General features: G+C 39.3%; 1 protein-coding gene across 8 annotated transcripts in view; it reads left to right on the top strand.

Moving 5' to 3' along the window:
* LOC18444293 (Tetratricopeptide repeat (TPR)-like superfamily protein) overlaps nucleotides 1-12,198 on the top strand; it is a 39,940-nt gene that overhangs the window by 17,414 nt on the left and 10,328 nt on the right. For 7 of the 8 annotated variants that reach the window (XR_016044095.1, XR_016044096.1, XR_016044097.1 and 4 more), the window contains exons 11-16: nucleotides 796-882; nucleotides 9,066-9,185; nucleotides 9,261-9,392; nucleotides 9,480-9,577; nucleotides 9,672-9,795; nucleotides 10,014-10,121. Coding sequence is in view for 4 of the 8 variants with exons in the window: in XM_006854469.4 (XP_006854531.2) it covers nucleotides 796-882; nucleotides 9,066-9,185; nucleotides 9,261-9,392; nucleotides 9,480-9,577; nucleotides 9,672-9,795; nucleotides 10,014-10,121 (669 nt within the window). In the remaining 4 variants the exon portion in view is untranslated. The remainder of the gene's footprint in view (nucleotides 1-795; nucleotides 883-9,065; nucleotides 9,186-9,260; nucleotides 9,393-9,479; nucleotides 9,578-9,671; nucleotides 9,796-10,013; nucleotides 10,122-12,198) is intronic. The other variant, XM_088851531.1, reaches the window with a different exon arrangement.

Below are 12,198 nucleotides of genomic sequence, written 5' to 3'. Positions count from 1 at the left end.
TTGAAGCACATGTGCACTAGCTCTTCTTAGTGAGATCATACATTAGAAGAGTGACTTACCATGCGAATGTGAGTGCACACGCCATAGGATAGTCTCGTGTCAGGATACAGACTCGTGTCCGTGAGTCATGACCATCCTATACAGGGCCGTTACTCTGAAGGTACTCATGTTCTATATTCTCTTTTTGGTTCTCCCAGCCTTGGCCAAACACACTAACCATGAGGCACACTCATAAGTATAGCCTTGACTCAGAGGTGGATCTCTTGCCTCCCATCGGAGTCACTCATTGCCTCTTTTACTTGGGGTACATGATTCTGGGCCTCAGTACGCCAAGCACTCAAAATCATCTTTTCTCACTTTCTCCCACTGAGCGAGAGAATCTTTGCTTTAAGGCCTTGAAAAGCCCATAATTCCAACAATAATACATTGTATATGTCGGGAAAGTACTTTTTTTTTTTGGCCTCATGTACTGACAACTTGGCACGTACTAAATATCGACACCCCGTGTCAGTATCCATCTCACTCCGGTTTTGGTAGGATTTCTTTGCCATGACTTCAACCTTTGGTCCATATGAGTCATGACTGATAGGGATGCCTTTTGATTGCTGCTATTGTCATGTTTCTCTCTGATTAACTGGCATCTTTCACATGGGTTAGTAAATTCAAATTTTGGCTCTTTTATTGTGTCAGAACATTTTTTTATGTGGATAACTGCAGAGTGTTCATTTATTTGTTTTAAACTCATCTCCCTCAGATTCAACATGGCCCTCTGGGTCATATTCAATTTATGTGCAGGAAATGATTGGTCTTTCACTATTTATGCTGGATCAGTCTGGAAAGGAGGCTGAATACTACATGGAAAATGCTTTCAGCACGTATTTGGTATGGGCTTTTTTTTTGTCTTGAGAACAACTGTGAGTTCCTATTTTTTAGCTGACAAAAATTGCTTGAGTTTAATTTGTGTAGAACTAGTTACTATGATTATAAATAATCTGGTTTCAATTAATGGGACCATTCATAAAGAGATCTCCCAGAGTTATATTTGGTAGGTGTGGAGAAATTTTCCTGACTTTTAAGCAGCTACTCTCCCCCCTCTCTCTCTCTCTCTCTCTCTCTTCTTTTTACTTTGTTCCTCCCTCTTTAAATCTTTGTGTGCTCAAGAGACTTGTGGTACCTTGAGGTTTGCATGGTTTTGGAGCTGGGATTTATCAGTGTGGACTTTTACTTTGTGCCATTTTTATTGACTGATATGTCTGTTCATACATGTAATTATGTGTCATATTAAAGGGAGGTGTGACTTAGGCTAGATTCCAACCTTTTTAGGAAATAGTGAGCAACTAGAACTGTTACGAGCAATAGTTACTTGAAGCTAAAACTTTGGTGGTTGGTCCAGATGTAACTAGTAGCATTATGACACATGTTTTGCTGATGTCTTTCATGACCTTTGCATAGTGCTATTCTCTTTGGCGATTGAGGCATTATGCAATCCTTCATGGATTTGGGCTGTTTCCATAACTGCATCTTTGATAGGTGCAATACTTGGAATATTGTTTGATGGATGAAGAGATCTTGGTCTGTATCATGGTATCTAGCAAATTTTCCTTTTAAGAGATTTAGAAACCTCTTAACATGATTAGCATCAACTTTCCAAAAAGACGAAAAGGAAAACAATTGGGAATGGCATCATAAAAGTTATTGTTTCAATTAGAGGCAAATGTGGAAGCTGATAAGTGTAGCAAATTGGGGCTGGGTTCATCACTTAAAGATGAATGTGCAAATGTTTTGTACATGAAGTTTCCTGGTCTGCTCCCAAACCTTCCCAGAACTACTATGGAACTCTCACTTCTATGTTTTGTTTGTAGAAGCTCTGATGTTTTCTAAAACCATGACTCTCTTTCTAGTGGTTTGGGCCATTTACTGCCGTAAGGACACATTCCCACTTCAAAGTTGTTCTGCAAGTATTCAGAATTTGTGATATTTATGTATGTGTGTGCATGCGCGCTTGTGTCAATGTTAAAAATTTGGATGTGCCCAATGATCAAAAACTCGGATGTGCCTGCCTAGGCAGTTTGGGAGCCTGGCCGTCCGCCTAGGTGGGCACCCAGGAACAAGGACGGGCTAGGCTCTTGAGGAGTTCTTAGGGCAGGGGTTTAGGGCCCCTAGGGAGTTCTTAGGGCAGTTTTTCTTTTTGGAGCTTGAAATAAAGGGAAAATAAAAAATAAAAGTTCATAACACATTATACAAAAAAATATCAAACCCTAAATTAAATATTATAGTGCACTAAGCGTTTCAAAATGAACTTGCTATAGGTCCAAACCGATACGTATTCACAAAATATTTCAACTACAAACATGTAGAAGTATCACCAAAAAGAAAGGAAGAAAAAAGAAACATCAATCATAACACATTATACAAAAAAAATACCAAACCCTTATTCAAATATTGTAATGTACTAACCTTTTCAAAATGGAATTGATATAGGCCCAAATCAATGTCCTTTGGTTGCTACAAGTTCTCTTTTTTGACCACTCCAAGGTCCAAAAGTATCGAGAAGTGTATCTAGAAGTGTATCTTTCGATTTTGCACGAAATAAAGAATGTTGAAATTTTTTTTGATCTTGAGAAAAATCTGAAAATCTAAGTTTTTGGAGAGTTTTTCTCTTTAAAGTACACTAGGGGTTTTGGGGTCTAAAATGCCCCCCAAAATCCCTTTCCCCTTTTTAGGGTAGGATATACCCAAAAGATCCCTAGTGGAGGGCCTATTTCCACCCTCGACCAGCTCGCCTCGAGGTGCAAGCTCCTAGGCGCCACCTTAAGGCAAGCGCCTGGATGCAAGACGCCTAAGGGGCACCTATGCATTTTGGCCTTCCTGCTGCCTAGGTGGTTGGGTGTCTGAATATCTATATATATATATAGGGGTGCGGTTTGTATCCTTCCTGCCGCCTAGGTAGTTGGGTGGCTGAATATGTGTGTATATATATATATATATATATATATATATGGGTGCGGTTTGTATAGGGCCTAGTCTTTAAACAATCAAATTAGAGCCTACCTTCAAATAGTGTCGAGAAATGTGGTTTCAATACTGGAAATCTTTGTGATAACCTTAAAATGTATTTTCATTTATATTTATGAAGTTTATAGGTTCGAAAATAGTGTAGATCGACAGATCTATGAAAACTTGAAAATCTTGAAAATTGACGGTCCAAAAATGCGTTACAAAATACACTATTTTCAAAATTTGAAATCCATTTTTTTTTATTTCCATGCATCTTGATGTTGAGATGATCAATTTGAGGATATTTAGTCATGAAAACAACCTCTTCTAGTGAAATTTTTGAGGTAGGCTCTAATTTGATTGTTTAGAGCCTCGCCTCTATATAAACTTTTCTCTATATATATATATATATATATAGGAAGCATCTACGCAACTCCTATGGGCGAGATGCTAGAGTGATCTCGCCCATAGGCCAATCGCCATCCGGAAAAATTGGACGGCGTGCGTTTTTCGACCGCCACGGACCTAGCATGTCCGTGGCGGGTACCGTCACAAACATACTAGGACGGCGTGTGTTTTTCGATCGCCACGGACCTAGCATGTCCATGACCGGTACCGTCACAAACATAGCAAGTCCATGATGGAGGCGAAACACTGTAGTATTTCGCTTATAGGCGTTTTTTAGGTTTTTCCATATGTATATATATATAGAGTTATGTTAAGTGCTCACACTATAGAGTATTTTAGAAGTGTACTCAACAAATTTTGGACACTTATATACCCTTGTTTGTGCATTGAGCATTTTAATAAAGATATATTTGGTCATTAGGAGGGGTGTGACATCACCCACATGGAACATTAAATGCCACTTGTGTGTTCCATGTGGGTGATGTCATACCCTTGGTGGGTGATGTCACACCCCTCCTAATGACCAAAAATACCCTTACTATAAAAATACTCCATGTACAAAACAAAGGTCTATAAGTGTCTAAAGTTTGTTAAGTAACAATTATAAAATGCTCTATAGTGTGAGCATCCTAACATAACACATATATTCTCGACTCGTAATCTTGCAATCATGTATAAATGTGGTGTGGAGGTCAATGAATGTCACTTAAATTGGTTGGATTGCATCTATGAAGTTTCTGATTGTGTCTCAGATGTGCCACATGTTATTTGCTTTACCAATAAGATGTTTCCTTGTTTGGGAATGAAAACTCTCCTGGTTGACCTGGAGAATTTTCTTCAGAAATTTGATTTCGTATTTAGAAGGTCAATTGGGCACAGTTTTGGAAAATTTTCACAACCAGGCAATTCGAGCTATATCAACCTCATTTGTTCCACTGGAATTTGAATTGTTTTTATATTTTTAATCTTCTGAGAATAAGGTGTAATGACTTACATCTTGAAGATGTTCTGTTTTTTTTGAAAGAGATGGTTTTTGACCTTGTAGGACTTTTTGGCATTGAAATCTTTTCTGCTTTTTATGCTTGCATTGGTTACATCATTGGCTGGAAAGCTGGGAATCATGTTCTTTGTGAGTTCCTGGTTTCTCCTAGAGAGTTGCGTATCCTTTAGATGGCCAATTGTCCATGGTTTTCTTTGCAGTTTGTAACCTGCTATATGTGTCTTTGTTGATATAATTGAACAATGCTATAGCTAAAAGAAGATTGCTGGATTCAAGAAGATTAAGAACTGGTGTGGTTTAACATGGAAACATGTATCTTGTTCTGTTTTACATCATTAAAAATGTTACTACTCTTGTTCGCACAGCTAATTTTCTTTTAAAAAGGAAGTTATTGGGCCTCTAGTCTTCTCTGTGACCCACACTTATGAAAGATCTATGCAATGGTGTGACAAGCGTGAACAATTTTATAAAATTTACATGACAAGCTCACATATACCTATGTACATAAGAATGCTCAATACAAATTACAGCTAAACACCAATGCAAAGAGACTCAAAACTGCCACACTTGTGACTGATACAATGCCCAAACACATCTCCAATACGCCTCCACTCAAGTTTCCATTGAAAGGCACAATTGAGATTGCTTTAACAAGGCAATTTGCACTTACATAAAATTCAACACAAGTATGCTAAAACCAGTGCACAACACTTACATAAACATCAACACAAACACATGGACGACTGTCTCAATTATACATACTCATAATACGTATTTCACTGAAGTCACAAGATCTAATGAACCTTGGCAAGGCGTATATTCAAAGAGAAAGTACCCAAGATTACCTCAAGGGACTAGGTACACTCATGCTGGATTTCCATCTCCAATAGCGCCGTGATTTGAGGCCCGCTGAGCGCCAAATTTCGGAAGCCAAAAGGAGCAACCTAAATCTCTCCAATTTGGTGTGAGAATGGCTGCTCCAAAATCAGTAGGGTGGCTTGCTAGAAGGTGCGCTCTCAAGTCTTGATCATGGGCTTAATGTGCACCATACCAAGGGAGAATCAAAGAGCCTTCAACACACACACCAATAGGTCATTAGAGGATATTGTCGATGCCTGAAATGAATGGGAATGGTTGCTGAAATCAGTCCATGGAAGTTCCTTTGAAGCTTGAATGGAGATGGAAAATTGGCCTGTGGAGTATGGGTGGAGATGGTGTGAAGTATAGCTCACTCAAAATGAAGTTTCAAAGACCATGGGTTAACCTTCAATGGGTATGGGCTCATGGCATGAACAAAGTTGACACGAGGAGGAGCATGAATTTGAACACAAGCCAAACAAAATTTTAGGAACATTACATTGCTTTGTGATGGATAAGAAATGAGCTCCCAGACCCCCAGACCACTTGGGCCCAAAAGCTTCTTCTTTACTTGTAGCAATGTTGGCTCTTAATCAAGGAAATCTATGGGTTGAGAGAGGCTTCATCCAAGGCATCCAATCCTTGATGAGCTATCATGAGTCAAGGGTTGGGATTAATACCTTTTCCCCTAGCTTTATAAACCTTAATTCCCTTTGATTTAAAACTATGCATACTTCAATTTATTAATTAACATCACATTAGCCTCTACTTCCTAAAAAAAAAACATCACATTAGCCTCTAAAAATATCGTCAATTTTAATTTGTCACATTATAAAGAGAGAAAGAATGGCATGCCACTCATGGGAGTTCCTCTCTAACCTTTCACATAACAAGAGAAAGATGGAATATTCTAGAACATCTCTTTTTCATTTTGACTTACACATGTGATAAATAAAAAATGGGCCTGTGAACAAGGTTACTTGATACATGATGTGGACCAAAGTTAAAAATGGCCTTCGAACTTTGGTGGAAAAGACCAAAGTTTGCCCCTCATCTCCCATTACATTTGCCTCAAATACAAAATGGCACGAGTCCACGTACATTAATTACAAGTATACCAATGAAGTCCTTGAATGGAGATGGGAAAATGGCCTGTGGAGTATGGGCGGAGATGGTGTGAAGTATAGCTCACGCAAAAGTAAGTTTCAAAGACCATGGGTTAACCTTCAATGGGTATGGGCTCAAGGCATGAACAAAGTTGACACAAGAGGAGGATCGTGAATTTGAACACAAGCCAAACAAAACTTTAGCAACATAACATAACATTGCTTTGTGATGGATAAGAAATGAGCCCCTAGACCCCCAGACCACTTGGGCCCAAAAGCTTCTTCTTTACTTGTAGCTATGTTGGCTATTAATTAAGGAAATCTATGGGTTGAGAGAGGCTTCATCCAAGCCATCCAATCCTTGATGAGCTATCATGAATCAAGGGTTGGGATTAATACCTTATCCCCTAGCTTTATAAACCTTAATTCCCTTTGATTTAAAACTATGCATACTTCAATTTATTAATTAACATCACATTAGCTTCTACTTCCTTAAAAAAAAACGTCACATTAGCCTCTACAAATATCGTCAATTTTAATTTGTCACTTTAGAAAGAGAGAAAGAGGAATGGCATGCCACTCTTGGGAGTTCCTCTCTAACCTTTCACATGACAGGAGAAAGATGGAATATTCTAGAACATCTCTTTTTCACTTTGACTTACGCATGTGATAAATAAAAAATGGGCATGTGAACAAGGCTACTTGATACATGAGGTGGACCAAAGTTAAAAATGGCCTTCGAACTTTGGTGGAAAAGACCAAAGTTTGCCCCTCATCTCCCATTACATTTGCCTCAAATACAAAATGGCACGAGTCCACGTACATTAATTACAAGTGTACCAATGAAGTCCTTGATGGTTATGTCAAACCACATCATCACCTACATGGCCCACCAAAAGGTTTGGTCCCTTATCTCCCATCACATTTGCCTCAAATACAAAATGCCATGAGTCCACATACATTAATTACAAGTATACCAATGAAGTCCATGATGCTTATGTCAAACCACATCATCACCTTCTTGCCCCAAGGGGTCTATTTGTGGGCACCAATGTGAGGTCCGTTGGCCGTTTGGACCTTACATGTGCCTAGGGGTGGCAATGGCCCCGTAGACTGGCCTTAAAAAACTAGGCTTGGGCCACGTTTCATGTTCTAAGGGCTGGGCAACCACGGCCTAATGGTAGGGTGCCGGGCAACCACAACCTATGGGTAGTGTAGGGCCAGGCCGGGCTTGGGCCAAGGCCGGCCTGGTCTGGCCCTATTTTTCATTGTTTTCCTGTTTTGTTTTGTTTTATTTTATTTAGCCTAGTCCGGTCAGAGCCTTTATGGCTTGGTCAGGGGCCAGAACGGGCTTGGGCCGGCCCTGTAGGGATCATTCCAAGGCCTGGGGCGGCCCGTTGCCAGCCCTACATGTGCCATAGTTCCCACATATCTAAGTCCTTGCATAGCATTCTTGCATTTGTTGTATTTCATCATTTTCTCATCCGGAAAATTTCTAAAAATGCTAAAAATTCTCAAAAATCCTTGGTCAATATAGTTGATAATTGGTTTGGGCTTCTAAAAAAACAGCGAGGGAAATTAGCTGCCGAATTTGGATTCAGTAATCCAGGGTACTCCACTCGGCTTACCCTGAAACTCACGGCCACATTCTCAAATTGACCTAACAGAAGCCATGCCTTGGAGTCTCAAGCAGGGCTTATGATTGGCCCATCAAGGCTGATCAATAGGAGGTGGAGCTTCATAGTTTTGTAGACTGCAGGTCTACCCCCAAGGACAAGTGCACAGAGCAACGCAAAAGTGCGGGGGTTCCTTTCTTTGCACATGTGTATATCCTTCACCGGGCGCTCTCCTGGGAAGACGGCTTAGCATCTAATTGCAATTGTCATGTGCACATGTTGTGGATGAGGCTGTGTTGAGGGTTTGTCCCTTGTTCTCACAAGCAGCCTCTTCCACACGGGGACATGTTGCCCCGGCACCAAGATGGAGGATTACCTTGAAACGCTCACAGTAATATGTCCAAACCTTGTGGTCAAGAGTTTCTGTGACTCAGACACACCTCTCCCCGGCCCTAGACTACCTAGGTCTGGTGAGTCACAATGGGTAGGTGAGCCACCCAACTGTCCAAGAGCTTCCACTGGAGCCAACAAATCAGTAAAAGGGTATGAGTTTGATGGTGTAAAGGCCTTGAATAGCCACACAAGCACAACATCTTTGTTTTGAATGGTCACACTTGAGAGTCATTATCTGGTATCCATGCTCACTTTTTCAGGAAACCTTCCTGATTGAATCGATGTTTTGGGTATTTATCTTGTTGCCATGGAAAATGTCATCATATCTAGTGTTGTTACATATATTAGTTTTTTCTGCTCCATACATGAACATATTGAGAGTTTTGTATCCTCCGAAAGTTCTGATGTGCATATTTGGCACCATTTTGTTAATATAATACTTCCACGATTTATTTAAACTTTTCATACTGGGTTTTAGTACATGTGGAAATAGTTTTTGGTTTTACTGAAATTGCTAGACTTCAGAAGGCCATAACCCACGATGTTTTCTGTATTGCAAGCATTTTGTGATGCACACATTTTTCAAACACATGAAATTTTTGAGGTACTTATATCTTGAGTACAGTGAGTGCATTTGCTTTGTTTTTTGCTATCAAAATAACCTTGTTTCTCTGTTTTGATGTGCAGAAAATGGGTTCCTCTGGTCAGAGAAATGCTACAAGATGTGGTCTTTGGTGGGTAGAAATACTTAAAGTGAAGGGACAATATAAGGAAGCAGCAACAGTTTATTTCCGTATTTCCACCGAGGTAAATTTTATCAAGATATGAAAAAAATTCCCCTGATTTATCAATTTCTGGTCTTAACATCCTATCTTTTCACAGGAACCTAGTCTCCATGCGGCTGTTATGTTTGAGCAGGCATCTTATTGCTATCTGCGCTCTACTCCACCTATGTTGCGGAAGTATGGGTTTCATCTCATTCTTGCTGGTAATCGCTATAACATCTGTGACCAGGTATTTTAATGAAAATAGGTGCGAATTTTTGCGTACTTGCTGTTTTGGAAAAATACAGAGAACTTCATGTTTGTGTTCTCTTTCCAGAGAAAACACGCTGTTAGGGCATACAGAAGTGCTCTTCCTGTGTATAAGGAGCAGGCCTGGAGTTATATAAGCGACCATGTTCATTTTAATATTGGAAGGTATATAGCCTGTAATTTTCAGCGTGCATTACTATTTAATTTTCCTTGTGTTTGGATATATAGATATTCTGCATGTTTTGTTTGTTTCTCTCAGGTGGTACGCACTTCTTGGGATGTCTAATGCGGCAATCCAGCATATGTTGGAAGTTCTTGCTTGTAACCATCAGTCTCCAACAACACAAGAAGCTTTACTGGGAGACTTCCTTCAAATTGTTCAGGTACTCAAAAGCAAGTTGTATTTTTATGGTTCCCAGAGACAGGAATAAGGGAATGGATATGGCTATGACATTAGCTTTTTGGTGAATTCACTAGAACTATACATCTTCAGATATGGCATCTGTAGTTTAGTAGCAGTGCATCATAAGCTGCATTTTAGTGTTGTTCAATTGCTCAGCATAAGAATTATGAGATTGAGTTACTTTAATTGCCATTGCAGAAGTTGGGAAAGAAGTATGACGCACTTAGACTGCGATTACCTGTTATCAATGTCGCCTCTCTCAAAGTCTTCTTTGAGGATCATAGGACTTTTGCATCTTCAGCTGCTGTAAGTCGGATGTTTTATAGAGTCTTTTGGCCTTCTATATATGCTATTAGGATCATATAGATCATAATTCTGAGATAACGCAATCAAACATCATTTTGTAGGGCACACTAGTTGGTATCCTGCCAAATAATGCATATGCATTTAAAATGGAATGTTAGCTGTGAGAATTAATGTCATTAGCTTCATAGGAGATCATTTTGGCAAGTGCCTTTGGTTCTTGTGTCTCTTAAGTTGGAATTCATGTCTCTTTCTACCCATGGTGCGGGAGCATCATGCTCTTGGAACTTTCTATAGAGGATTGCCGCGGAAAACCACCCCAAAGCCAAGTCACTATGGTAACATACAGGTTGCTTTCCCTGCAACAACGCTTCTCCCACAGCCCCGATGCTTCAGTCTTAATCTCCTTTGGTTGTCCGATGTCTGGTAGAGCCCATACAAGAGCATGACAAAGATGATAGAGTTGGTCTCTTAATTGCTCTTTTCCTCTAGGGCTTTGATATTCCTGAAAGGTGTGGTTATGAGGAACTCAAGGTATTAAATTCAAAATTTTCTTTTTACTTTTATTCCAAATACCTGAATTCCACCTACATGTTCCACAATATTTTGCTTGGAAAAATAAAAACAATGGCCCTAAATAAAACCTAGGATATTTATTTTACTGTCAAGACAAATAGAAACTATTCAGGAACTTTAAAATAGCCTTTATAACAATTTTTAACATAATATAAGTTCCTGAAAAATTATAGAAAAATAGAAAATAAAAATGAAAAATAGATAAAAACTAATGGGAAGACTTATTGAAAGATGCCTGAAGTTACCCAACCAGGACTTGGTACACCTCACGCCCAATTCTGTGACCAATGGCGCGCGTTTCCTCCTTAAGGTGTTGCTGAAAATTCTTAGATAGGGAAGCATTGTAGGCTATCCTTCTTTCTCTAGGGCTTAAGAGAGCTCATAACCTAGGGTTTATACAAACCCTATGGGAACAAAATAGGGCTGATCTTGGGGTTGATTCTCTCTAAGTTAATCTTCTCTCTTCTTCCTTTGAAAAATAGAGCAAACCCTAGTTTAGGGTTTTTCTAAAAAAAATAGGCTACCTCTATTTTTTCTTTCAAGACAAAAAAAATAGAGGAGAGAGAGGGATGTGGCGTGCCTCTCTTTTGGTTGAAAGAGAGAGAGATAAAAGGTAGCGTGGGAGAGAAAGAGAGGTCCCCCCAATTGGTGCGTGAGGGAGAGAGAGAGATCTCCCCAAATTGGTGCGTGAGGGAGTGAGAGATCTTTTGGAGAGAGAGATATAAGATGTATTGATTAGATCTCAAATAGGTTCAAACTCCTCTCAAATAAAAGAAAACTTATCACCTTGTTTGAATAGGATTCCTACCTTATCTAATTTCTAGCAAAACCTTTTAAGATAACTAGAAAATCTGTGGGGTGAGAGATTAATCAGAGCCCTCCATCCCAAAAATTAGCCATCATGATTTTGGGTAGATAAATTAGGAACCTTATCCCCATACACTTTGACCCAATCCACTCCTATTTAAAATTAAACGAATCAAATTTATACTTTATCCGTTTTAAAATTTGAAATCAAACTTAAAATATTTTTTAGATAATTCTAATATAGATTTCCCACAATATTGGGAAACCATATCAATAGGTTTCTCATCTTTAGATTTATCGTGTTTAAATTTGAATTTAAAAGAAATAAGGGGGCGTGCCCCTTACATCCCTAAACAAATGGCATGGGGGGATTGTCCCCCTATTTTGCTAAAAAAGTGGCATGGCACTATTTTACCAAAAAGTAGTTGCATGCCCCCCTTGAAAAAAATTCGTCTCAAAAATAGGGCGTGCCCTATTTTGTTAAAATATTTTTAGCATGCCACCTTTTAGTTAGAAAGGTGGCGTACTTCCCCTTTAGCAAAGAAATAGGGCGTGCCAATATATGATATACAAATATAGGGCGTGGTCCCTAGGGTGCACGGTGTGCCACATGTGGGTTTGGATCTTTGGTCCCACGTGTTATTCTTAAAGTTATGAAATTTTCAGAAGCCCCTTTTATGAAAATTTACAACAAAAA

The sequence above is a fragment of the Amborella trichopoda genome, chromosome 11 (genome assembly GCF_054954075.1).
Source record: "Amborella trichopoda isolate Santa Cruz 75 chromosome 11, AtrichopodaSantaCruz75HAP2 v2.0, whole genome shotgun sequence".
Taxonomy (NCBI): Eukaryota; Viridiplantae; Streptophyta; class Magnoliopsida; order Amborellales; family Amborellaceae; genus Amborella; species Amborella trichopoda.
The sequence above is the reverse complement of the archived record's forward strand: the minus strand, read 5'-3'. Positions and strand labels throughout refer to the sequence as shown.